The sequence below is a fragment of the Lontra canadensis genome, unplaced genomic scaffold (assembly GCF_010015895.1).
Source record: "Lontra canadensis isolate GAN:19392208 unplaced genomic scaffold, GSC_riverotter_1.0 scaffold12, whole genome shotgun sequence".
Lineage (NCBI taxonomy): Eukaryota > Metazoa > Chordata > Mammalia > Carnivora > Mustelidae > Lontra > Lontra canadensis.
Window position 1 is genome coordinate 17,073,168 of NW_022631006.1, and position 26,110 is coordinate 17,099,277.

General features: G+C 43.7%; 5 protein-coding genes across 6 annotated transcripts in view; 2 read left to right on the forward strand and 3 right to left on the reverse strand.

Annotated features, from left to right (window-relative positions):
* Positions 1–264, reverse strand: part of WDR76 (WD repeat domain 76) — a 61,255-nt gene extending 60,991 nt beyond the window's left edge. Inside the window, 1 exon segment of the mRNA XM_032856630.1 lies at positions 2–264. Within this exon segment, the coding sequence (XP_032712521.1) occupies positions 2–264 (263 nt within the window).
* Positions 199–13,659, forward strand: MFAP1 (microfibril associated protein 1). Its single transcript, XM_032856631.1, has 9 exons — positions 199–305; positions 5,547–5,766; positions 6,970–7,099; positions 7,371–7,558; positions 8,076–8,184; positions 8,287–8,447; positions 9,981–10,140; positions 12,809–12,898; positions 12,993–13,659. The coding sequence occupies exons 1-9, from the start codon at positions 227–229 to the stop codon at positions 13,173–13,175; spliced, it is 1,320 nt and encodes a 439-aa protein (XP_032712522.1). The 5' UTR covers positions 199–226; the 3' UTR covers positions 13,176–13,659.
* Positions 13,660–15,068: 1,409 nt separating this feature from the next.
* Positions 15,069–16,529, reverse strand: HYPK (huntingtin interacting protein K). The gene is made up of 4 exons (XM_032856644.1): positions 16,191–16,529; positions 15,793–15,848; positions 15,382–15,433; positions 15,069–15,233 (listed from the first exon to the last, which is right to left on the reverse strand). The coding sequence occupies exons 1-4, from the start codon at positions 16,350–16,352 to the stop codon at positions 15,138–15,140; spliced, it is 366 nt and encodes a 121-aa protein (XP_032712535.1). The 5' UTR covers positions 16,353–16,529; the 3' UTR covers positions 15,069–15,137.
* A 43-nt stretch (positions 16,530–16,572) lies between these two features.
* On the forward strand, positions 16,573–22,246 carry SERINC4 (serine incorporator 4). Its single transcript, XM_032856645.1, has 12 exons — positions 16,573–17,080; positions 17,559–17,735; positions 17,907–18,085; positions 18,511–18,590; positions 18,760–18,853; positions 19,063–19,274; positions 19,456–19,551; positions 19,651–19,777; positions 20,179–20,251; positions 20,677–20,725; positions 20,872–21,025; positions 21,211–22,246. Exons 1-12 carry the CDS (start codon positions 16,982–16,984, stop codon positions 21,407–21,409), a joined length of 1,539 nt encoding a protein of 512 aa, XP_032712536.1. The 5' UTR covers positions 16,573–16,981; the 3' UTR covers positions 21,410–22,246.
* Positions 22,247–22,387: 141 nt separating this feature from the next.
* SERF2 (small EDRK-rich factor 2) lies at positions 22,388–24,198 on the reverse strand. 2 transcript variants are annotated; one of them, XM_032856641.1, is made up of 3 exons: positions 24,067–24,198; positions 23,350–23,458; positions 22,388–22,748 (listed from the first exon to the last, which is right to left on the reverse strand). In XM_032856641.1, exons 1-3 carry the CDS (start codon positions 24,071–24,073, stop codon positions 22,463–22,465), a joined length of 402 nt encoding a protein of 133 aa, XP_032712532.1. In that variant the 5' UTR covers positions 24,074–24,198; the 3' UTR covers positions 22,388–22,462. The 2 variants fall into 2 exon arrangements, with proteins under 2 accessions (XP_032712532.1, XP_032712533.1); XM_032856642.1 differs by having other exon boundaries at positions 22,541–22,725; positions 24,067–24,197.
* Positions 24,199–26,110: the final 1,912 nt, after the last annotated feature.

Below are 26,110 nucleotides of genomic sequence, written 5' to 3' on the forward strand. Positions count from 1 at the left end.
CAGACTCGCCGCCCACAATCCCAGAATCCTCAGGTCCCATATTTCCGGTTTCTCTAGCTCAGCCGTAAGTGGCGTTTCTGTCTGTCGCGCAGCGGTGTCCGGTACTTCTAGGAGAAGGAGTGGGTTTTTTGTTGTTGTTGTTGTTTTTCCCCCTGTTCGTTGACGTTGTTGCTGTTCGCTGTTTGGAATCACTGAAGTTTCGGGAGTCACCGCCGCTGCCATCAACATGTCGGTCCCAAGCGCACTCATGAAACAACCGCCCATTCAGTCTACGGCTGGAGCCGTCCCGGTTCGCAATGAAAAAGGTACGGTGCTGAGCCGTTTTCCAGTCAGATCTTACCTCTTCCTTCGCCAGCATACTCCAAACCTACCCCAGCAGACCACCCCAATCCACCGATCCTGATGACCCTGACCCCTAGTTTCTTCGACTTGAACCATCAAACTCGCACCCTATCGCGTTGCCTGAGGGGGCGGGGAGGAGACCCACTTAAATCTCATCTTGTTCCTACCGCCCGTCTGTCCTCACAGCAAGCATCCCTCTTCCCTTGGCCTCCACCGATAAATTAGACTAATAAACATAGTGAATGCCTGCTTTTGTTACCCTAGCAGTACGGTTGTGCTGCTTTTATAACTCTCATCATTATTTTGTGTATCTGTCTCCCTCTACTGCATCCTGAGTTCATAACGTCCTTGAGACAGGAACCATGTCTTATTAAACTTATTATTCCTTTCAACCAACTCTGTGACTATTAAGTTGAATACACACTTGTGTGAGGCAATGCCCTTAACCTTAAGGAACTCGTATGGTAGTAGATGTGAGACATGCAAAAAGAGGCACATTCTAAGCAATGTGCGATTCCTGTCACACAGGTGACATAAATCAAACGATGTGGAAGGGTAGAGAAGGAGTAATCTCTTCAAAGTGAGGTAATCAAGGAAAGCATCTTGAAGAAGGTGGCATTAAAAGTGATCCTTACAGGATGAGTAGGATTCCAGTGCAGATATAAGAAGGAAAACTACATGTTTGGGGGGGGTTGGGAAGGGGTAGACTAAAGAGTCCCTTTTACAGGAAGGAATTTGGAAAATAATTGAGGTTTTTTTTTTTAATATACTGTACCTATTCTTGTGCAACTTGCCTTTTTCCTTAAATTCAAAGTGGCTTTTGATATCCTTTTATACATACAGAGCTAATTCATTCATTTTAACTACTTACAAATTCCATTGTATAATTAAACTACAGTTTATTCCTTACTAAAGAACAGTAAGTTGTTGTGGGTTTTTTTTTTCCTTTTATAAACAGTGCTATAGTTGTCCTTTTTTTTTTTCTTTTTTAAAGTAATCTTTACCCCTGACATGGGTCTCAAACTCATGACCCCGAGATCGAGACACATGGTCCACCAACTGAGCTAGTGAGACACGCACTGTAGTTGTCATTCTTAAACGTGTCTCTTCAGTGCACTGTGTAAGAATTTCTCTGGGGTAGACTCCTAAAAGTTCATCATCAACCTAAATAGCTATTTCCACTTGCTCTCCACAATGCGTTGTGAGAGCATTGAGAGTTTGTATTTTCCCATATATTCATCTGCATACTTGGGTTGTATCAGATTTTTAAATTTTGCCCAATCTAATTATGAAATATCTCATTTTAATTTGCATTTCCCTGATTACTAGTGATACAAGAATTTTCATGCATTTATCAGCTCTCTAGTTTTTCTCTTCTCTGAATTACCTGTTTTTGTCATTTACCCATTTTATACCTAATTTTTCTTCATCCTAAATCTGTCATATCTTTTTCCTATTTTGTCTTTGTTTTTTTTGACTTGTCTTTTCACTTTAATTTGGAGTTAAATTCTGTTTAATAGGCACTTTTGTTTCATAGGCATTTTTTAGTGTTATCAGATTTATCAATTTTATCTTTAATAGCTTGTGCTGTTTTGTATATTTTGTAAGAAATCCTTCCCTGTACTGAGATCATAGATACTCACATTATAATTACTTTCTGTCATCTTAAGTATTTGTGTATACGAAACAGGATTGAATATACAACTGTGCAAGACAGATCTAATTTAAGGAGCTTATAATCCAGTAGGGATGTAAATGTTTAAGATGTGTTTATCACACATGGGTCTTTAATCCATCTGGAATTTTGTGGGTGTGTGTGTGTTGTCAGAGATCTAATTTTACTGTTTACCTTATGGTTAACCTACTGTTCCATTGTTTGACTAGCCCATCCATTCTCCACTGCTTTGTTGTTTTTTTTTTATTTAAGATTTTATTTATTCATTTGACAGAGGGAGGGCACAAGCAGGGGAAGCAGCAGGACCCTGGGATCATGACTTAAGACAACGGCAGATGCTTAACTGACTGAGCCACGCAGGTGCCCCAAGATTTTAATTTATTTATTTGAGCAAGAGGGAGGGGAAGAAGCTGACTCCCTGCTGAGCAGGAAGATCGACGCTAGATCCCAGGACCCTGAGATCATGACCTGAGCTGAAGGTAGACTCTTAATCAACTGAGCCACCCAAGTGCCCAGAGACTTTATTTTTTAGATCAGTTTTAGGTTCACAATTCCCATATATCCTCTGCCCCGACACATGCATAGCCTCCTCCATTATCAACATCCCCCACCAGAGTGATACATGTGTTGCATTTGATGAGCCTACATTAACACAGCGTAATCACTCAAAGATTACATTAAGGTTCACTCTTGGCATTGTGTATTCTATGGATTTAGACAAATGTATAATGACATATATCCATTCCAACAGTATCACACACAGTATTTTCATTGCCCTGAGAATACTCTGTGCCCTGCCTATTCATCTCTCCCCCAACCCAACTCTTGGCAACCACCTGTCTTTTTACTGTCTCCATAGTTTTCCCTTTTCTAGAATGTCATGTATTTGGAATTGTACAGTGTATAACTTTTTCAAATTGGCTTCTTTTACTTAGTAATATGTTTGTAAATGTCCTCTATGTCGGCTTGATAGCTCATTTCTGTTTAGCACTGAATAATATTCCATCATGTAGACATACCGTAGTTCGTTCATTCACCTAGCAGGGGACATCTTGGTTTCTTCCAAGTTTTGGCAGTTATATGAACAAAGCTGAAATAAATACCAGTGTGCAAGTTTTTGTGTGGACATTAGTTTTCAACATGTAGGTAAATACCAAGGAGTGCAATTGCTGGATCACTTGGTAAGAGTATGATTAGTTTTATAAGAAACCACCAAACTGTCTTCCAAAGTGGCTGTGCCATTTTGCATTCCCACCAGTAACAAATTAGAGTTCTTGTTAGTCCACATTCTCGCCAGAAGTTGTGTTGTGAGAGCTCTGTAGTTTGGTTATTATAATACATGTGCAGTAGTATCTCATTTTGCATTTCCCTGACAACATATAATTTGAAGCAAATATGCTTATTTGCCATCTTTGTATCTTCTTTGCTGAGGTATGTTAAAGTCTTCAGCCTCAGCTGGTTCTTCAGAACTGTCTTGGTTCTTTTGGCCTCCTTTTCTTCCATGTGATTTTTGAATCAGCCTGGGGACTACTGTTAACAGAATTGCATTAAAATTATAGGTCATGCATTTATTAACTTGGGCACAGTTGCCATCTTCTCATACTTGAATATGATATATTTCTCCATTTATTTAGATCTTTTGTATCTTCCAATATAATTATATATTTTTCCTCTGAAAAGCCTTGTACATCATTTGTTGAATTTAATTTTTGGTATCTTGTAGATTAGTTACTATTGTAAATTGTATTTTTTTTAAAGATTTTATTCATTTATTTGTCAGAGAGAGTGAGCACAGGCAGACAGAGAGGCAGGCAGAGGCAGAGGGAGAAGCAGGCTCCCTGTTGAGCAAGGAGCCCTATGTGGGGACTCCATCCCAGGGATCACGACCTGAGCCAAAGGCAGCCGCTTAACCAACTGAGCCACCCAGGCATCCCTGTAAATTGTATTTTTAAATTTTATTTTCTAATTTATGTAGCTAATGCATAGGTACACTTATTTATATCCAGCATTTATTTAGTATTGTCCCTGAATTCATTTTTTAGCTTGCCTGTTTGTTATCTTGTATTTTCTACATAGATAATCATAGTCTGCAAATTTTGACAGTTACTTCTTCCTTTTTAATCCTTACCTTTTATCTCTTTTTCTTTTCTCTTTTTTTTTTTAAGATTTTATTTATTTGAGAGACAAAATGAGTGGAGTGGAGGGGGAAAGGGAGAAAGAGAAGCGGATTCCCTGAAGAGAGGGAGCCTGACTCGGGGCTGGATTCCAGACCCTGAGATCGTGACCTGAGCCAAAGGCAGATGCTTAATTGACTGAGCCACCCAGGCACCCCTTTCTTCTTTTTCTTATTGTCCTAATTAGAACCATAATAAAACGTTGACTAGAAGGTGTGTTAGGGACAACATAAAGATGCCTATTGGTTTTTAAAGGAATACCTCTAATATTTTATCATAAAGCATAATGACTATTGTATTGTTAAGATTATGTGACTTTTAATATATAAACTTTAAATAGTATATTGTGTTTTTTCCCATTAATTTTCTAAGCTTAAGCCATCCTTGTGGTCCTGAGCTAAATCCCTTGAGGTCATGATGGCTTAGAATTTTCTTGTTTACTTTTACATTGCTAGAATAAATTTGCTATTATGTTACTTAGTACTTTTTAATGTATGTTTATTAAGAGAAATTCATGTAAAGTTTTCCTTTGAACTGTCCAATTTGGTTATCAAAACTATATTCATCTTATAAAATGTTTTGGTTAGTTTTCACTTTATTCACAGGAATTGTTACTATTTGTAAACAGATGTTATCTTGGGGCCCCTGGGTGGCTCAGTTGGTTAAACAGCAGCCTTCGGCTCAGGTCATGATCCCAGGGTCCTCACCAGTGAGCCTGCTTCTCCCTCTGCCCCTCCTCCTGCTCGTAACTCTCTCTCTCTATCTCTCACCTGCTCGCTCTCTCAAATAAATAAAATCTTTAAAAAGAGAGAGAGGTGTAATCTTGGAGGTTTGATAGGACATAAGCTAAAAGAAAAGGTGGAAATAGATAAGATTAAAAGCTTGAGTTATATGGTGATATAAAGGCTGCCTTAGAAAATTCCAGAGGAACTAAAAGAGGGATTGAGCAACATTTTAATTTTCTGTTCCCACCTAAGTCACCCTTGTGTGCTGGGCACTGTTACAAATAATTCCCTTAAGGATATAGTTGAGGTGGAATAGCATGAATTTGTGATGGATGTAATCTGCCTGTCTGGGGGAATTTTTTCTTTTGTTTCACTGCCTGTCTTCCTCCACGTCATTGTATTCAGGCTCACCTTCTTTATCATTAGGGTTGGTATTCACAAGAATGTTTTCCTATGACTTCATCTTATCTGGAAACACCAATAGATGAACAAATAGATGGTTGGATAGTGGCTCTCTTCTTCTGCTTGAACTCTTGTTTACCAGGAATAGGGCTCTACCTGCAAAGGCAGAGGTTGAAAGACATTGGGAAAGAGGATACTGAAACATAATAAGTTATCTTTATCACCCAGGTGAGATTTCGATGGAGAAAGTGAAGGTAAAACGCTATGTGTCAGGAAAGAGGCCAGACTATGCCCCTATGGAGTCCTCAGATGAGGAGGATGAAGAATTTCAGTTCATTAAGAAAGCCAAAGAACAAGAAGCAGAGCCTGAGGAACAGGAGGAGGATTCATCCAGTGACCCTCGACTGCGGCGTTTGCAGAACCGTATTAGTGAAGATGTGGAGGAGAGGTAATGACTAGTGTTAGGTTTCCTTGGGCCTAAACCCCTACAGGTTAGTTAATAACAACAAGAGCAATAATAGCTAATATTTGCACAATACTCATTATGTGCCAGTCTCTGTTCCAAGTACATTTACTAATTCTTAAATAATCTACCCAATAACCTTATGAAGTATATATTATCCCAATTTACAAATGAGGAAGCTGAGGCACAAAGGGATCAGGAAAATAACATGATCGAAAGTATTCAACCAGCAAGTAGCTGCCAGTAAACAGCAGGTTACCTCTGGTCCAAAAACCCTAATTAACTCACTAAGGGAATAGAAAACACAAACCATTAGTTGATTGTTGAGGGGCAGAGGAGGTCTTAAAATTTGAGAAGCTGACTTAATTCACTCACTTCTCCTAAAGGCTAATGAGGGGAATGACACCAATAAAGCAGGAAAAAAGGCCTGATGAATGAATGGCCTCAGGTAGTAAAGGGAACCTCCAATGAAGGATTCGGTATGTTGTGTGTTGATTGAGACATTACCTCACAAAGTAGACCAGAGATCCCAAACTTTACAGTTCATATTGTCTTGGGAATTTTCTCAGGGAGCTCCTAGACCTACACAGTTCTATTTATTTTATTAAGTAGTTAGATCCAAATAATTCAGTAAATAGTCATGTCCTAACATTTAAAGCCATTTGAAAAATATAATACACATAAAAGAAAAAACACTTTTATTTTATTCTTACATAACCGTAATTACTTATTAGTGGGGTTTGTGTGCCTCTGGAACACTGACTACTTCTCAGACCTTGGAATCAGATTGGCACTGTCATTCATTTCCTGTTCCATATTGATCTGCATGCAGTAGTTGCTTTTCATACAGCCCCCAAAAATTCAGTTTCACAAACATAATGACGTCGGCCAAAAAGAAACCCAGTGTGATCTAATGTTGAAACTGAACTACTTGGAGCTATAAAACCATCCCAGTGCACCTATATGTTTGTTGCAGTGCCTCATGATGCCTCAGCTTACATTTAAGGTTTTAGGTCCAGCTTGACTATTTGCTCTGACACTTTTGAATTGTTTTCTTTTATCTGCACCTCAGGCTTCAGTATTAATAAAAGCAAACATAACCTCTAGGTGCTCTATGACTGAGGAAATGTGGTTGATGCTCTCTCATTTTGTGACACTAGTGTTACACTTGAAGATGCTGTTTTTCAGATTGGCTCGACATCGGAAAATAGTGGAACCTGAAGTGGTAGGGGAAAGTGACTCAGAAGTGGAAGGAGATGCGTGGCGCATGGAACGAGAAGATAGCAGTGAAGAAGAAGAAGAAGAAATTGATGATGAGGTATAAAAAAGGAAAATGGAAGTTCTTTCTAGGCCCAAGAAAAAGTTGGGCAGCTGTTCTCCTTTGTTGAGCTCCCGAAGGCAATAAGCTTGCTGCTTTTGGCAGAACTCTGATCTAAGGTTCCCTATTTGTTGGAGATAGAATTGAAAATAAAATGATGTAAATTGTATTTACTCCTATCAGAATTTGTTAAATGCGATAAAGGGAAAATAAAAAGCTGCCTTAGAACATAGGTCATTGGGTTGACTGACTTGGACCTGTGACTTGACAGGAAATAGAGCGGCGCCGTGGCATGATGCGTCAGCGAGCACAGGAGAGAAAAAATGAAGAGATGGAAGTCATGGAGGTGGAAGATGAGGGGCGTTCTGGGGAGGAGTCAGAATCAGAATCTGAGTATGAAGAATACACAGACAGTGAAGATGAGATGGAGCCTCGCCTTAAACCTGTCTTCATTCGAAAGTAAGTATCTCACAAACCAGGCCTGAATCCACATAGTTACTACTTTCCAGGTCTCAGGATAGAAGCTTTTTTTCTATCTCATGCTCTTCTGAAGTATCAGCACTGAGTGAAAATCTGCCTAGTTCCCTACCAGCAGAATATTTGCTGTGGAATATCTTGATGTTAACAGAGAGCCTGAGTTTGTTTTCACATCTCCCTTTCCAGTTAAAGAGCACATAATCTGCCCATAGTCCTATAAAGGACAAAATGAAAGTTGAAGAGAGAATTACTAATCCCTTCCTAATGACGAGAAATCCTACTACTCACAGTCCAGCAGTTTCTTGCTATTCAGGCAGTTCTCAAAGATGAATGGAGTTTTAATGCTCTGAATACCTGGGGGGACTCCCAATTTTGACTCTGCGAAAAAATAGAGCCAGCGATTGTTGGGCTTTGTCTGATTTGGATGGCACTTGAGTTAAGAGGATAAAGAGCTCCACTCTAAGGGCTTTGGGCAATTAACAGGACTCTCGTGCTACAGGAAGGACCGAGTAACAGTTCAAGAACGTGAGGCTGAAGCATTGAAACAGAAGGAGCTGGAGCAGGAGGCAAAACGCATGGCTGAGGAGAGGCGAAAGTACACACTCAAGGTACTGGGAGTGGCTGTGGCGATTGCACACGAGGCAGAGTATACTTAGGCTTGTCTGAGGAAAATAAGGAAATCCAATAGGTGAACTGTTCTCCTTACCTAGATTGTAGAAGAGGAGACCAAGAAAGAGCTGGAGGAGAACAAGCGGTCCCTGGCTGCATTGGATGCTCTCAATACTGATGATGAAAATGATGAGGAAGAATATGAGGCATGGAAAGTTCGGGAGCTAAAGAGAATCAAGAGGGACAGAGAAGATCGAGAAGCGTGAGTAATAAGATGGATCTAGAGTTTAATATCAGTAATGGGATCGGTTCCTGGTGGGGTAACTCTGAGGCTCAACACAGACTGTGAGTTCCATTCCAGCTTTCTTTATGGTTCCTGCAATTGAGTGAGTTTTCCATAATTGGAATGTGCCTTATTACAATGAAATCATGGAAAAGAAACACTTTGTCAGTATTTCTCTGTGATAGAGTATCAGCTGATACTCCCTGTAGTTTTCTAGTAGACACACAGATGTTATGCACTATTAATCAGTTATCTATATTTGCATAAAAACCCAATCCAAAATTTGGTCACTTGGAACAATTGATTATTCCTCACAGTTTTCGAGTTGGCTAAGCAGTTCCTCTGCTGGTTTCACCTGGGTTCTCCCATGCAGTTGCATCCAACTGGAGGATTGGCTGGGCTAGTGTGTCCAAAAATCACTTCATTCACATGTCCAGTAGTTAATGCTAAACTGCCTTACTTCTTCAGTGGGCTAGATTGGCTTTCTTATGTAACAGTCTCATGACAGTATTCCAAGAGGGCAAAAGTGGAAACTAGCAAGGTCTTTTAAGGTTCACATGTCACTTCTGCCAAAGGGGCATGCATACTCTGAGGTGAAGAATTTGTGGCCCTTCAAATAATTCGCCACAGTCACTATTGTTAGAGCAGAATCAGTTCTGAGCTGCATCGCCCATTCTTGAAAATTAGTAGGAGAGGGTAATCCCAGATTACAAAGGGAAACCATCAATAGAAAACGCTGTCCTCAGCCTGCACTTTGTAAGATTTTTAATCCTGGGTTTCAAGAAGGAGTCCATGTACCCTTTAAAATTGTATACAAAATTACGTGTATTTGTGTTTTTCTGGAGAAAGGGGATCTATGACCCCCCCCGCCCCAAAAAAGGTTTGTCACTGCAGTCTAATTAATGATGGTAACCCTTGGTTTGTGATACGAAGTACATATACAATTACTTTTAAAAAATACCAATAAAATGTGAACAAAGTTATGTTAAATACTGATTTTTTTAAAAGCCAAGTAGGCTTTTTAGGGAAGGGGAGTTACTAATATTGCAAAATCAAGCATAATAGTATGTCTGAACCTTATAAAGGCTAGAATGAACTTCTGGAAATTTTCAATAATGAAGACCACTTTACCTTTTTTCTTTGTTGGGCTCCTCATCTTTTTTTTTTTTTTTTTTAAGATTTTATTTATTTATTTGACAGAGAGAGAGATCACAAGTAGGCAAAGAAGCAGGCAGAGAGAGAGGAGGAAGCAGGCTCCCTGCTGAGCAGAGAGCCCGATGCGGGGCTTGATCTCAGGATCCTGTGATCATGACCTGAGCCAAAGGCAGAGGCTTTAACCCAGTGAGCCACCCAGGCACCCCTGGGCTCCCGATCTTAATTCCTAACAGGCTATAGGTATAATTAAAGAGAGTGAATAATGCTTAAAAGGAGATGAGACTCCATTGTGTTCAGATAATTTGAGTGTCTCTGAGGCGGGAATGATACTAATAAATAGTTTTGTTCTCTGTACAGGCTTGAGAAGGAGAAGGCAGAAATTGAACGAATGCGAAACCTAACTGAGGAAGAGAGGCGAGCTGAGCTTCGGGCAAATGGCAAAGTCATTACCAACAAAGCTGTTAAGGGCAAATATAAGTTCTTACAGAAGTATTATCACCGGGGTGCCTTCTTCATGGTAAGTGAAAATGGAGTGGGAAGGTTGGGCTGTAGAAATAACTTACTACTTTTGAGTTCTTTTCTCCCCCCAAGAATAAACTGTCTTGAGATGTTACTTCTACTCGCCAATGATCAGTTTTCTTATTTGCTTTTTGCCTCTGAAGAATATAAACCCAGTAGGAAAAAGCACTGACAACAGGATTTTAGAAGTAGCAGCAACTTTTCTCTCTTTTGGCCCCAGCTCTCAGGAGGAAATGGTGTAACAGAAGAATTGAGGAACTAAAAAGAGAGATAGTGAATTATATTGACAAAGACTATTTACATCCCTAAAATTAATTAGAGGTCACTATTCATAGCCAAGTAAGAAATTCTGTTCTTGCACATATTTGGGAGGCAGAAATTTAATTCACTTCATTCTGAGCTGATAGAAAGTGATTAAGCCTGACTAACCAAAAAAAATGGTTTATTAACTAACTATTATGTATAATACCATCAAGATTTTGTTCTTCATACAAAGACCAAGGTCAAAATAGCAATCTGTTAACCCTGTATAAAGTGATGAGAACTTCTTCCAAATTATTTAGATTATACCAGTGATAACTTGTTAATGGAGAGATGTCAAGAAAGAGAATCAGAGAATTGATTGCACATATTACTGTAATAGCATATGGTTTGTTAAATTATTACCTGATGCAGTGTGAGTTTGAATCAAAAAGCAGACTCGTTTTTTTAAATGCTGTACTGTCAAACCCTAAAAGTCCCTACTGCAGCTAGATTCTTGCCTTTCACTGTAGATAGCCGTAAAATCTAAACTTCAGTGGAAGGTTCCTTACTCCCCTCCAAAATCAATTTCAGTCTATTCAGCCAGAAATGTTTGCTTATAATGTAGTGTCCTGGCTCATGTAGTTTTCTAGACTGGAGTCACTGGAGATTGAATTATTTCTTTACTGCTTTAAAGTCATAAAGTTTCATTGCTTACACATTTGAGCAGCTTTAATAAGCTTCTGAGAGAAACAGTGCATTGCTAGCTAAGATACATAAGTAAAGAGTTATGTAAAAGTCTTTTAGTGCACATACTCAATGAACTCTCCTCATCCAGATAAGGACAGTGAAGTTAAAATACCTTCTGAGATTAAATGAGGGACTCAGCTTCTAACAAGGAGAAAAGTAAATCTCACAAAAACTCTTACCTTTAAAGCCTTTCTGTACCCAGGTGCTCATTTTTTAAGTGGGCTCCATGCAGAGCCCAACATGGAGCTTGAACTCATAACCCTAAAATTAAGAGTTGCATAGTCTAGGGGCACCTGGGTGGCTCAGTCATTTGAGTGTCCGATTCTTGATTTCGGCTCAGGTCATGATCTCAGCGTTGTGAGATCAAGTCCCACGTTGGGCTGTCCTCTGGGTGTAGATCCTGCTTGGGATTCTCTCTCTCCCTCTCCTTCCCTACTCTCTCCCCCTCCCTCTCTTTAAAAAAAAAGGGGTGGGGGGCGCCTGGGTAGCTCAGTGGGTTAAGCCTCTGCCTTCGGCTTAGGTCATGATCTCAGGGTCCTGAGATCGAGCCCCACATTGGGTTCTCTGCTCAGCAGGGAGCCTGCTTCCCCCCTCTCTCTGCCTGCTTCTCTGCCTGCTTGTCATCTCTGTCAAATAAATAAATAAAATCTTTAAAAAAATTAAAAAAAAAAAGTTTTATGGTCTACCAGCTGAGCCAACCAGGAGCCCCAAGAGCACTACTGTTTGACACTGCTATAGGATATAAAATTACTACTCTCAGATGGGTTACAACCTAAAAATGGGGCTAAGGCCATATATACTATACTATGACATAAGGATGAATGAAAATACTGTGGGACTTCTGAAGAGGGAGATGTTTTACTTTGTAGGAGATGGAGAGAGATAACATGAAGGAGAGCACATTTAAGATGTGTAGCCTTTCTGAGTTCAGGTAGGAAGACATTCCAGGTGAAGGGACTAGGAGTGGAGGCAAAAAGCATCATCTATAAAGGGAATTGGCAAGGAGAGGTAGATTACAGCTTTATGGTATTTGGCCTTGACTACTGTAGAGGAGGAGTTGTGCATATTTAACAAAACAGAATCACCAGAAGTTTTTGAGCAAGGCAGAGATACAAAAGTATGTTTTAGAAACATTAGTCTAGTGGCAGTGTGTAAGGTTGATTCTAAGAAAAACTATAATAACCCAGGGAATTCGAATTTGTAAGTGGCAATTCATTATGCACAAAGTTTACATAAATTCTGAATCTGGGTAATTGAGAAAATGTTGGCCCTATTAACAGAAGTTAAATCAGAAAGAGGCCAATTTGAAAAGGTTAGGGCAATGATTTTCACTTTAAATGTGAGTCTGAAGTCCCAACAGAATATCCAAGCTAACTATATAGTGGGCAGTAGAAAATTCAGGATGAGATTTGAGAGGCTTCTACAGAGTTGAAATCATATGACTGAACATACTGGGTGCAGAGAGAATATAGCCAACCTTCAGGAAACATCCACATTTAGGAAGAAAAAAAAAGACAACACAAAGAGAAAGGAGTATCATATCCTCAACTAGATGTAAGCTCTTAAATAGGTTTAGTACCCTCATTCTTTGTATCCCTTGTTGTAGAGATTAATAAATTAGTGGTTTGAATGTATGGGTAATGAAAACCACAAGATTGATAAGACTCTTTTTACAGGATGAGGATGAAGAAGTATACAAGAGAGATTTCAGTGCACCTACCCTGGAGGATCACTTCAACAAAACCATTCTTCCCAAAGTCATGCAGGTATGGGTTACCTTAAGAACATGAGAGAGAAAAGTTATGTATTGAGGACTTGATGTTTGGTGGTATAACTCATCATCTATCCTTCCTTGATCAGGTCAAGAACTTTGGGCGCTCTGGTCGAACCAAGTACACCCACCTTGTGGATCAGGACACCACCTCTTTTGACTCAGCATGGGGCCAAGAGAGTGCCCAGAACACAAAGTTCTTTAAACAGAAGGCAGCTGGGGTACGAGATGTATTTGAACGACCATCTGCCAAGAAGCGGAAAACTACTTAGAGTTCAACTACTTCTAGCTGTGAGGCACAGGCAATGTCTCAGCATCTGGTCATTGATTTGCTTTTACCATTATTTACATGGCCCCTGTATCCAGCCTATTGGACCTACTGCCATACTTGTGACACTGGGCAACCCAGTCTTTGAAGGTGCTTTGTGAGGTTTGGACTCATCCTGAGAAACCCACAGAAAAGCACTATCCAGGTAGGATCAGAGGCCCCCCACTTAAAACCATTTCTGAGAAATCTACATTTCATCACTACTCTGCCTTCCCAAATTCACTTGGGACTATTCCAGATTTCTTTTTCCAGCCTCTTAGCTTGGGTTAGAAACATGGGCATGTAAGTGGACAATGCCACCTTGTAGTAAATCTAAGCTCACAGATACCTGTTTTTGCATTTCTGGTTGAAGTCAGTTTTTCTAGGTGAACATATTTTTTGATCCATTTATGTGTGTGTGTCAAGAAATAAAAGAATCATACACCAAGGGTGCCTGGGTGGTTCAGTTGGTTAAGCGTCCAGCTCTTGGTTTCAGCTCAGGTCATGATCTCGTGGTCGTGGGATCAAGCCCCACGTTGAGCTCCTTGCTCAGCTCAGAGTTGGCTTTGGATTCTCTCTCCTTAGGCCATTCTCACTGCTTTCTCTCTCTCTCTCTCTCTAATAATCTTAACAAAAAACCCTACACCAAGAGGTTTCTTACGATACTGGAAATAAAATGTGCAGACTGACAAGAATCTACCTATTATTTAAATAAGACAGCAAAGAATTGTTGAGCAAAGAGTGTTTCACATTTTCATCGTCACCTTTGATCTTAGAAACAAACTAAGACACTGGATAGTCTGTACTCTAAGTGGCACCCAGATTTACTCCATGAGCAGATATATGTATGGTATTCTCTGCTCTCTAAAATACAGCTGTATTTAGAACAAAAGTTGACCCATGAAATGGGAAAACCAAGTACTTGTTTATATGTTTACATATAAACAGCCAGTTTATATGTATCAAGGAGGGTATAGTGTTCTCCAAGTTATAATTTAAAGACATTGAACTAGAGTTAAATTCAGTGGTTTTGCACTTAATATTTATTACATAACCACCATGCACATGGCAGAGCACTAGGGTCCTAGAGGTTATAAGGAATGACATTTCATCAGTCGGGAGGCTCTTTCTCAATTACATAAAGAGATGAGATGGCCAAGGTCTTTTCACCATCTTTTAAGTGCCCCACTGGAAGAAACATTCACAAATCTTTCATGTCCTAAAAAATCTGAATATAAATTACTATGAGGTAATAAACACATAAAGATGTCATATGTGTGTGCCAGAGGGATACAATTTAAGAATTATCCTAGAGCCAAAATGAGAATAAAACACTGAAATTCTTTTAAGAACACGTTTATAGCTGCTATCTGAGTGTCCACTCTGAGGCAGGTATTAGGCCAAGCTTTTCACATTCACCAACTCCTCAGTTCTTAAAACAACCTATCAGGTCTATATCATTTTACAGTTGGGGAAACAAGTTCAGCCACGACCCACACCCACTGTGTGCTCTTAAAAAAATTTTTTTTCAAAAGTGGCTTATGAACAAGATTGGTGGTATATAAACCACCCTAGAGACCCATGCCATGGGCTTCAGCAACCTTGCTGAGATTCCAAATATACCCTAAATACCACTGAAGGCTAGTCAGATGAATGACCCTGACCTGCTTCCCAGTATTTGCATGTGAACATGAGGTCATGAGGTACCATTCTAGACTGATCCTTCACATGATTTCATTAACACCTGGGGCTGGAGGGGAGTTGCTTAAATTCAGTTATATTCCAACATGTAAGTTTCCCACAATAAAATACAGTATAATATACATAACACTCGATCCAAGATGATATAACTGCAAAAAAAGAAAAAAAAAGGCTACATCTTTATTGAAATAAAATAATCCAATGAGTGGGTCTGAGAAAGCACAAATCAGTTGGTCAGGGCAATAAGAGCCTCTACCACGTTGCCCATGTGTTCCCTTAAGCTCCGTTCTGCAGCTGCTCTTGAGATCTCCATCTCTGTCATCTGCAGGAAAAGGATGGACGATGTTACCTAAGTTTCTTCTGGGGCATTAAAATGCCACCAAGACTTGCTGACTCGACTTGTTTCAGTAAACAACCCCAATTAACCAATGTAAGCTCTGCCCATAGGCTAGGTAGGCGTTACTACTCACTATCAGCTCCAGATCTTCCTTCTTAATGGTGACTTTGGCCAGTTCCTTCTCCCTGCAAATATTCATGTACATTAGTCCTCATTCTCTACCTCCACCATTAACTCTCATTCTCAGCTGTGCCTTACAAATAAATGACTCCCAACGAACACTGCTGAGTGAAAATACAAAATGACTCTAACGCCCTCACCTAACATCCCCATCCCCTCCCCTCTTTAGTCTTTACAGCAGGCAGCAGGTGCTGTCAGGCCTTTCCTTCCGCCAACAAAGTAAGGTTGTAAACTTAATACATGTAGAAATCGGTGACAGAGTTGAAGAACGGTACAAGGTACAAACGCTTAACGATAGCTTTTATTTTCGTATGGGGGGGAAGTGAGGAACTGGTAGGGCTGACTGTGCCTACGGAAGACTTACCGCTCCTGTTTGGCTTTCTGCTCCCGGGACCGTCTATCTCCAATCACGGACATGGCCTATGAGAAAAACAGATCTCCTTACCGCTCTGCCACCCACAATTCCCAATAATCTAAAAAAGGTGTAAGAAGCGGGCGGCGGGTTGTGTGCGTCTATTCACATGACGAATTGGTATCAGGAACCAAGGCCTAGGTTTAACTCAATTCTGTGCACCTTAGGGCCACTTTAAACACAATCTCCATCAAGCTCCCTTTTGTAAGCGGCGGGCTCCAGTGAAGGTTTCCCTCGTGCCTTCTCTCGCCAACCGGACATGAAGCCCGTCCTGGAGCCAGGATTCCGGTTACAATCTGAGAGGCCCCTCAGCTCTCAGCCCGCCCAGACACGCTCACGGCCAACCTCACCGTCTCCAGATTGGAACTCTGGATCTCCTTCTCCTCCGCGTAGTCGGTGACTCTCTCCAGGTCCGCTGCACCGCTGTCATGCTTGCGTGGCTTCTCGGGAGGCCGCTCCGGGCCGCTGGTCTCAGTCTCCAACTCCAGTTCCACATCGCCCTCGGTAGCCATATCGATCCCACCGTGCCGCTGCACAGGCCCCGCCCCACTCACGAAGACTTCCGGTAGCTTCCCCGAAACTTCCGCCGGGAGAGGATGAGGCGGGGCTGACCTCGGGCCACACCTTCACTAATGTTCTGGATTCTGGAAACTTCAGCCAGGAAAGCGGGTAGCCTCTCAGATTTTTGGAGGTTCTAGTGTTTTCTTCAAGGCCCTCTCCCACAGCTAACCACTCCAGACCTTCCCATCCAACATCCTTCTCACCTAGATCCTACCCACTCCATCCCAACCCTCCTCCCCTGCCCCCAATTCCGTTCAACCAGGAAAGATGACGTCTAAACCTAAACCAATTAGGAATGCTAATCCACTAGAGGCCAGATTTGCAAACTGCTCCCTAATCTGGAGAGAACAGCCACACTGTGTGGCCCAAAGGCCCTGGAGAAAGAGTAGCTTTACATCGACATTTGCATTCACCACATCCTGGAGGTCGGTGTTCTTTTCCTGATGTCCGTCCCCGTTCTTCTTTAGAGTGGGTGACCACCCCCAGCACTGTGGCAGCCCATGGCGGAAGACAAACGAAAGCTGCTACTTTCTCATCTACCTTCCATCTGGTAGACCTAGGCCTAATCCCTGGGACAAGGATGGCGGGTGCAAAGGCTGTCACAGGCCCCAGCACCTCCCTCCGCCTGGCACAACGCACTGAAGTCAGCAGTATTATGGTGAATCCTCCCTTCTATCAGGTGAGCGTATACTTGGGCAGAGGGGCTTGAAAAGTCCCCTGATCAAGAACTATCTGAAAAAAATGGAAGGGAATGGTAACTGAAGCTGGGGAGGAAAACCCACAGGAGCGAATAAAAATGATAGGCCTTCCTCTCACCTCGGAAGCCTTTCCGTTTCTTTGCCCCTGAGACTAGGATCATTAAACCTCTCCTTCCACTTCCCAGTACCAGATCTGTAGGTTTACAGAAAGGTGAGAGGCCAGGTGTGACTTAGGCTTTTAGGAAGGTCTGCTCAAGCCTGCATCATCTCTTATGATGAAAGCTCTACTTGATGTCAGTGGAAGGCAATCCTAAATAGCTTGGAACCAGATTCTGAGAATTCCTGAGTAAAAGAAAAGGGAAAGGGAAATTTTGGAATTCAACCTCATGGGTTAATCTAATGCATATATTAATGTAAGCTTTTCCTCAGCAAATCTCCATCTTGCTGCTCAACCCCCAGGTGTCCTGCTGTGGGCCTGTTCCCTGTACCTGCTGCTGCCATTCTAGGTGCCCCCTTGTCACAGAATCTACTTGTAGCCGCCTGTTCTACATCCTCCTCCATCTGGGGTCCTCAGCAGTCTGCTGCCTCCTGCTGTCAAAGAGAGTAGTGGAAAGGGTCTGGGGGAAGGAACATGGGGTAAGTGAGAGGGTTCGGGTTGCCAACAGGAAAAGGAGAAAAAGAAGAAACCCTCAGACAAAAGATTCAGACTGGGGGGTAAGGGACAAGTAAATGGATATACCCATGAGAAGCAGGTACCTCTCTATACATGATTTGCCCTGCCATTTCTCACATGCACTCTCCCTCCAGATCCAGATGCCCTCAGGGTTGTGTGCCCATCTGTTTGGCCACCCTCATTGCCCAGTGCTCAGTGGCTCTGGAGCTGTGTACCGAGTATGTGCAGGAACTGCCACCTTCCACCTGCTGCAGGCTGTGCTACTTGTCCAGCTCCATTCCCCCACCAGCCTGAGGGCACAAGTCCATAACAGGTTTGTGTATATACACTTTGGGTGGGGTAAGGATGAGGAGGGAAGTAAGCATAAGCTGAGTAAAGGAAATTCCAAGATGAAGTGTGTAAAAACTCCAAAAAAAGCTTTTAAGTTCCTGCTTCCACCATACTTACTGTGTGACCATGAGCCCCCACATAATTACCCTCTTTGAACATCTAATTTTTAAAATGAAGCTAATTGTGGGGTTATTATATGCAAACCCTTTGTCAACTGTGAAACATTGTCCAGATGTTATTATGTGGTATCTCAGAGAATTTGGAATAGGCTAGGATGGGCCTGTTTCCAGCCCCTCTCACATGGGACTGGTTCCTCCTTTCCTATATTTAGTTGTCTCTTCTCTCCCTTTCCTATAGTTTTGCTTTCTCCTTTGCCTTTTCTTGAGTCTTGTTTTGTCTCCTAACCAGCTTCTGGCTCCTCAAACTGCTGTTCCTGCTAGGTCTCTGTGCTGTTGCCTTCTGCATCCCTGATGAGCATCTCTTCCCAGGTACCTTCCATCTCATATCCTAATCAGCAGGCGTAAGCTAATAGATGTTCTAAGGAAAAGTGAGGGTAAGGAAAAAGAAAAAAAAACAAAACAAAACAAAACAAAACAAAAAAAACAGGAGTAATGACATGGTCAGCTACATTTTCCCACTGGTGCCACCTACTTGCAGCTTGGCATTACATTGGCATCTGTGGAGGCTTCATATTCATCCTGCTGCAGTTGGTGCTTATCACAGCCTTTGCCCATTCCTGGAACAAAAACTGGTAAGGTGCACCTAACCCTAAAGGCTCTTCCTGGGAAGGTTGTCTGACCTGGGAAGGTTGTCCAACCCAGTGTGGTCAAACAAAAGGCATGACAGGTCAGTGGTCCCTAACTTCCCACTAAGCAGTACCAAAAAGTTCAGAAACATGACTCTGTGGGCTAGGTGGGATGGGGTTGGAGCCCCAAGCCACTGTCCACCTCCTACCCTTAGGCAGACTGGTGCAGCCCAAGACTGCTGCTGGTTCTTGGCGGTACTGCTGGCCACCCTGGGATTCTACAGCATGACAGGTGTGGCAGCTGTGCTCCTGTTCCGCCACTACACACACCCAGCTGGCTGCCTACTCAACAAGATGCTGCTTAGTCTGCACCTTTGTTTCTGTGGCCTCCTCTCCTTTCTCTCCATCGCTCCCTGCATACGCCTCAGTGGGTACATGCCTTGCAACATTCCAAATCTGGAAGGCCTTTAGTATAGAAAAATTCATTAGCTTCCCTAATCTTAGTGAATTGCCTGCTTCCTCCTAAGGGTAGGGAAAAGTATAGATCAGGGTATGAATGGAAGAACTTCTTCTCTGTAGACAAAAGCAATGATCTCCATTCTCCCCAGGGCAACCCCGTTCTGGCCTTCTACAAGCCTCTATCATCAGCTGCTATATCATGTACCTGACTTTCTCTGCACTGTCCAGCCGTCCTCCAGAGAATGGTAAGGACCAGACCTGGACTCCCCAGGTTAAAACTTTTTTTGTCCCTGCCAAATACTTAGCTCTTTGTTCTTACCACCTTTCTTGTTTCCCCTTCTCAGTATTCCTTGAAGGACAAAATCACACTCTGTGCCTCCCTGGCCTAAGTAAAGTGGAATCGCAAACACCAGATACTTCTCTGGCAGTGCTAAGTGCTGGCATCATGTATACTTGTGTCCTTTTGGCTTGGTGCGTAAGGTATCAAGGGGAGAGGTATGAGAGAAGGGAGAATACCCAGGACAGAGAAGGATGGTCAGGAGACTGTCTGGGACCATGGTTTATTTGAACTTTAGAGCAAGACAAGAGTGAGGGAAGTTCCCCATAAACAGAAACAATTTCTAAAAATAGCACTTGTCAGATGATCTGTATTAGATGAAGGGGGTAGGGAGAATGACTTGAGAATTAAAAATATGTACAAAGGTTTTAGGGCCCTCACATGATGAGATTTATAAATATTTGGGGGAAACAGGCTCTGGAAATAGAATACCCTCCTGAGGATTACCAATATGGACCAGCTAACAGTACATACGCTCAGGCAATCCTCCTGCTATTTGACTGGACCTGCTTGAGAACTGTTTCTTCTTTCTCAGCAATGAGGCTTCCTACCTGGCTGAGGTATTTGGGCCCTTGTGGATTGTCAAGGTTTACAGCTACGAGTTCCAGGTGAGGATGGAGAGCTCAACAGCCCCAATGCCGTTCCCCCCTCACACACAGACAAAGATACACACACATCCTACCAACCTCTACCCAGAATGCTCAGATTCTAGCTGCTGTTACCTTTTATTAAGTACCCACAATGTGCTAAGCACTGTGCTACTTTACATTCATCATCTCATTTAATTTAATCCTCACAACAACCCTGTGAGGTAGGTATTTGCTCCATTTTACAAATGGAGAAGTTGAGGCACAAAAGGTTAAACATCTTACCAAAGTTTTCATAGCCAGTTATATGCTGGAGCTAGAATTTGAACCCAGGCGTGCCTCCACTTTTTACGCCAGACTAATCTTTTCAAAGCGGAATTTCCTGTATTAATACCCTCACATTCTTTAAAAAGTCATTCCAAAACATGCTGCCTTTTGTTTTACAGAAGCCCTCACTCTGTTTCTGCTGCCCTGAAACAGTGAAACCAAAGGAAGGTGAGTGTCATTAAGAATGTCCCTAAAAAAGTGTAGATTTCTGCAGAGTGCCAAAGAGCCCTGGAGCGCCTTCACAAAAGAAACTGGGGGAGGAGGGAAGAAGTGTTTCAGCCATACTGCTGTTAGCAGTCCTTCCCTCTCTCCAGGCCAGATGGGTGGGGCTGCCAGGCCAGCTGACCAAGACACCTCTCCAGCTCCTCCAGCACAAGCCCAGCATCTCTCCTACAGCTATTCTGCCTTCCATTTTCTCTTCTTCCTTGCATCACTCTATGTCATGGTTACCCTTACCAACTGGTTCAGGTAGGATGGAAGTAGGCCTGGGATATATATACTCCTGAAAACCTGTTTTAGGAAGAGCAATTTAAGGCCAGTCCTAAGGGTTCTCAGGAGACACATGGGTCCACCATTATCTTTGGTGGGGAGGTAGGACAGGTCTGAAAGGTAAGGTCCTATGTATTCTCTAACCAGAGACTTTGGTTCCACAGCTATGAGGGAGCAGAACTGGAAAAGACCTTCACCAAGGGTAGCTGGGCTACCTTCTGGGTCAAGGTTGCCTCATGCTGGGCCTGTGTACTCCTCTATCTTGGGCTGCTATTGGTACCACTCTGTTGGTCCCCCACCCAGGACTCCCAGCCACCTCCTACATTCAGGGGACCCGGCCTTCGCATAAGTACTGCAAGGTAACAAATATTCAGTCTAGGTACTGTTAACTGGGGTTCCCTTAAGGTCATACTCCCTGTCTTGACTCAGGAACTGCCCAGCCCAGCAGGTACCTCAAGGACACAATGGGCAGTTATCTCCCCTTTAAGTCAGTACTATTTTTGAACAGGAGATAGTGGCCATACATACTCTAATGCCATGGGCAGAGTGTCTCACTCACTGGAGCTAGTGTTACATCTTTACCCCAGCTCAAGAACCTAACTCCCAAGTCAGCAGCTCAGGAACCACTGCTGATCCCAGCAGAGAGTGCGGCACTAGCCCTTTCCTGGCTCTCACAGTGGAGATGGGGGCAGGGAAAGACCAACAGGGACTGAAGACTTACTTGGCTCTGCCCTTGGAGATAAAAAGAAAAACAAGCAGTTCAGCCCTGGGCACAGGGAGATAAGCAGCCCAGAACAAACCAGGACACAGAAAGAAAGAAACAGAGACCACCCTAGGTTTTATCCTGATCTTGAGGTCAAAGAAGTGGGAAGACAAAAACCACCCTTATTCCATGAAGAATGACAGAACAGAAGAGAATGTGAACACCAGAGAGCAACTGACCGTGAGAAGTCAGTGAGCAGCAGGATTTGGGGGCCAACTTTCAAGCAAAGTTTCAGGCGAGCAAAATGAGGAAGAATGAGAAAGAGGGGCATAAACTTAGGTCTTGAAGCCTTCCTTCTTAGACCCTCAACTCCATCCTTGGGATGGTGTTCAAGGTCTGGGTGGGGGACAAAAATCACAGAAAAGAAGTTCCTAAAGTTCTTAGAGGATTCCTCTACCACATACTTGGAGTACTTGTCTGTTTGTTGTAGTAAAATAAAGAATTTCCTCTGTGATGTTTCACTTAGTCTATATATCTACAACCTTTTAGAATCTAAAGTTCTCTCCCCTTTTGGTGGGAAAGGGCAGCCATTCCTCCATCCCCATCCCCCCAAATCCCCAGTCAAACCAGGCGCTCAAGAAATTACAAAGCTACTTTTAATACTTTGGGGTGAGCCCCACAGGAATAAAAAACACTGGGAAGGGGTAACCCCCTCACCCCCAGGCGTGGCCCAGGGGGAGAGAGGCTACCTGAGGGGAAGGAAGCACAAAAGGGACCCGCTGCAGACTCAGGGCAAAGGGAATGCCATCGGTGCTGGGACCTGTGAGCACTACAGGAGAAAACGCGAGCGTGGTGGGACTGGCTCCAGGCACACAGGCGAAGGGCAAGAGGGTTGGACACGAAGCCACAAAGCTACTTGGGTTCCTCCTTCTTCTCGTTTGCCTTTTTCTGCTTCTGCTGCATGATCTCCGAGTCCCTGGGGGTAGAGATGATGGGGCACTGGGAGGTACCAGAGGGCAAAAAGGACAAGATGCAGGGGGATGAAGGGCACAAAGGATAAGATGGAAGTGGATGGGACAAAATTCAGCGTGTGCCTGCTGTATTCCCACCCTAGGAGAACAAGAGGAAGAGAGCTGAGGCTTAAAAGGCAATCAGTCTCTATCTGGCTGTTGCCTAAGGGGTCAGAAGTCTGGCCACACAGGCCCAAGGCTATTCTTTGCTGAGTACCACACCCAGCAACACCACTGAGAAGGTTGGGAGAAGGGAGGAGAAACTGAACACCAAAGAGGGCCGTAAGTACCGTGCTGTCATAACCACTACTGCATTTGAAATATGAAGCTCCCTGCCCTTGCCCTTAAGGTCAGACTCCGGGGCACTCAGAAATCAACCGAGGGCAGGCACCCGCCCCAGTCCCTTCCTGTCAGGCTGTGAACTAACAATTTAGAGGGTGGGGAGGAAATAAAACTCTAGAGGAAGCAATGCACTCTGCCCCTCACTAGTCCAGACGTACACCCTGAGGTAGCTCTCTTTCCTGGTACAACCCTCGGTCTAGCCCAGGTCTCACCCCTCCCCTCCCTTCCCTTCCCCTCCCTGGGGCTACCTCTGCTTGCGGGCGGCAGCAGAAAGCCCGTCATCTCGGCGCTTTCCCTTAACCGAGTCGCTCTGCTTTTTCATATTCTTCTGGCGGGCGAGCTCGCGCTGGTTACCGCCTAAAGAAAGAAGGTAAAAGGTGAGGCGCAGGGGGCCTTTATGGCCACACACAGGCGACCCTCCTCCCTCACCCGGACACCAGCAGGGTCCAGCGCTTATTCCTCGGTCCCGGCACCGGCCCATTTTGGGGCCTAGGCTACTGAGTGGGGCAGGAAGATGGGGGGTGCTGATGGCAAGCTGCCACGGGGCAGGTCAGACTGGGAGGTGGAAGAACAACGGTTCCGAGGAGCCCGCGTGTTTCGAGTTTCGGGGCGGCACGGGGTTCCAGACTGGTGGTGATGTGTGGACAGTTTGGGTCTCTGTGGGGGATGGGCTGCGACCTGGAGTTGGGGTCTCTGGGCTTTTCACGGGCGCGGGGCTTCTCGCCACGGCGCGGAAGGTCGCGGAGGGCCTTTGCTTGACTGGAGCGGGAGAAGGGGGAGGGGGTTCTCAAGAAGTGGCGGTGGGCAAAAGGCCGATTTCCGGCGCCGAGTGTGAGGGTCTCAAAAAGCGCTTCCAGAGAAAGGCCTTGCTGGGGAAGCCAGGAGGAGGTCAAGGCCAAGATTCGGCAGTCGTGTTTAGGGTGGACGGGGAGAAGGGGGTAAGAAGAGAGGGTCTCGGTGCTCACGGGTCATGGCGACGGCAGCGGCTCCGGCCTGCCTCCGTTGCGTCCCCTCGTTCTGTCCGACGTTGCAGGCCCCGCCCCCTTCTCCAAGCGTAACGAAGTCGTCCTTTCCTCCCCGCCCCTTTGAGCGCGGGCTCAGTCTCTCATTGGACAGAAAGAAACACGTGGGGCTGCGAGCCACGCTTCAGCCCGGGCGGATATGGGGCGGAGGTTCGCCGGCCGAGTGCGCTGCGTGGGGCGGGGCTTCCTGAGCTAGGCGTTGGGTCGGGCGGGGAGAAAGTAGGCCGGGTCACGTGGGCAGGGTGGGGGTGGAGGGGTGCGGCTGGCGATGTGGCGTTCCCGCGGGCTCGAGCACGTGACTTGGCAGAGTGACCTCATGCGGGGACCGTTTGGGACGCCGACAAACTCGCCCAAGGGGAACGGTAGGGGATGGAGGGCGGGGTTTTGGGGGGCCGTAATGGTTTACTCTGTTCTGTATTATCAGGACTCTGGTACTTCTGTATTATCAGTACTTGGCCCTGTTACTCAGGATTTATCCCCCAGTAACCACCTATGTAGACACGAGTTGTTCACCTATAAGGTAAAGTCAGGTACAAACCTAACTTTCAGTAACCCCTTTCCAACTACATTGTACCCTCACCGCAAACCCCTCCCATAGAAACTAGCAGCCACATCCCTTGTGTCCTAAAACTTTAGTCCTGTTCGTTTCCTACAGAAATATTGAATGGGAAGATGACAATAGTTTGGAAATTTTGGAGAACCCGAAAATCAGAGACTATGGAGTTGGATCAGAGACTAAGAGACTGGGAAATTCACATACTGTGAACATTTCTCCCTCTGGACGTTTCGCCAGTATACTACTGGCTTATGAAAGAATAAGGCAGGAAGCCTGGGCACTAAACTCATTCTCCTCCCCAGCTCCACTGTCTGTCCACAATCCTCCCCACCAGTCCTGAGGAATTCATTGGATAAAGGAGAAATGCTTAGGAAATATCACAGGAAAGGACTGTTTGTAAATTTTATTATGTGATTCTCTCCAGTTGGTGCTCATAGCAAAACGGAGCTGAGTCTAGTACTTCAGACTATCTTCCCCCTCAACATAGACCTGATGGGAAGGCAATGAACTTCAGTGCCATCCTCACAGTTTTTGCCAAGCCAAAGTATCACTTGAACTACTATTACTTAAAATGTACCAAACTTATGGGACGCCTGGGTGGCTCAGTTGGTCAAGCGGCTGCCTTCCACTCACTCAGTTCGTGATCCCAGCGTCCTGGGATTGAGTCCCACATCAGGCTCCTTGCTCTGCAGGGAGCCTGCTTCTCCCTCTGCCTCTGCTGCCACTCTGCCTGCCTGTGCTCTCTCTTTCTCTCTCTGACGAATAAATAAATAAAATCTTAAAAAAAAAAATACCAAACTTAAATAAAAGTTATAAATCAAACTTCATAATCCTTTAGTAAATTTAAAATTGGTATCACCTGACCACAAACAGAAAGTAACTTTAAAAGTCAAAAGTCAGTACAATGAAAATGAAATATATTATCAAATTCTACCAAAATAATATCATTGTCAAAGATGCTGAGCCTGGGGCCTGCCCTCTCTTTCTTAAAAAGATAAATTAACAAGCTTTAGAGAGGTAATATGGCATATGTCTTTGAAACTAAAACTTTCTCTTGATACAGATTAACAATAATTTTTATATTTTCAGTGTTACTTAATGCTATGTTTCCATACTACCTAAAATTATTTCTCACACCACAAGTGCCATATGTCCCACCCTTTGGTACATATTAAATGTACTAGATCAACATTGGTGCCATATATAACTTTGTACAAATCCTGACTCTGCTACATACTGGATTTGATTTTAAACCCTATTTCCTCCATGTTTCAATTCCTTTATATGAAAAATGGGAATAATCTCTAACCCTTAGCATTGTGGAAGAGATTAATACAGATACCAAAGTGTTGGCCCATAATAGGCATTCGGTTAATGTCTCCTCCATCTCCCTTCTTCCAAGTCCTAAAACTTCCTTTTCTTTCTCTAAAT

What these genes read in the sequence shown, in the direction of transcription:
- MFAP1 (XM_032856631.1), top strand. Translation starts at nt 227, where the DNA reads ATGTCGGTCCCAAGCGCACTCATGAAACAACCGCCCATTCAGTCTACG. An exon ending in GACAGAGAAGATCGAGAAGC is followed by an intron (nt 8,448 to 9,980) that starts GTGAGTAATAAG and finishes TTCTCTGTACAG; the next exon opens with GCTTGAGAAGGAGAAGGCAG. An exon ending in TTCTTCCCAAAGTCATGCAG is followed by an intron (nt 12,899 to 12,992) that starts GTATGGGTTACC and finishes TTCCTTGATCAG; the next exon opens with GTCAAGAACTTTGGGCGCTC.
- HYPK (XM_032856644.1), bottom strand. Translation starts at nt 16,352, where the DNA reads ATGGCTACCGAGGGCGATGTGGAACTGGAGTTGGAGACTGAGACCAGC. An exon ending in CAGAAAGCCAAACAGGAGCG is followed by an intron (nt 15,434 to 15,792) that starts GTAAGTCTTCCG and finishes GAATATTTGCAG; the next exon opens with GGAGAAGGAACTGGCCAAAG. An exon ending in AGGAAGATCTGGAGCTGATA is followed by an intron (nt 15,234 to 15,381) that starts GTGAGTAGTAAC and finishes CTTTTCCTGCAG; the next exon opens with ATGACAGAGATGGAGATCTC.
- SERINC4 (XM_032856645.1), top strand. Translation starts at nt 16,982, where the DNA reads ATGGCGGGTGCAAAGGCTGTCACAGGCCCCAGCACCTCCCTCCGCCTG. An exon ending in CAGCCGTCCTCCAGAGAATG is followed by an intron (nt 19,552 to 19,650) that starts GTAAGGACCAGA and finishes TCCCCTTCTCAG; the next exon opens with TATTCCTTGAAGGACAAAAT. An exon ending in TTTACAGCTACGAGTTCCAG is followed by an intron (nt 20,252 to 20,676) that starts GTGAGGATGGAG and finishes TTTGTTTTACAG; the next exon opens with AAGCCCTCACTCTGTTTCTG.
- SERF2 (XM_032856641.1), bottom strand. An exon ending in GCTGCCGCCCGCAAGCAGAG is followed by an intron (nt 22,749 to 23,349) that starts GTAGCCCCAGGG and finishes GGTACCTCCCAG; the next exon opens with TGCCCCATCATCTCTACCCC.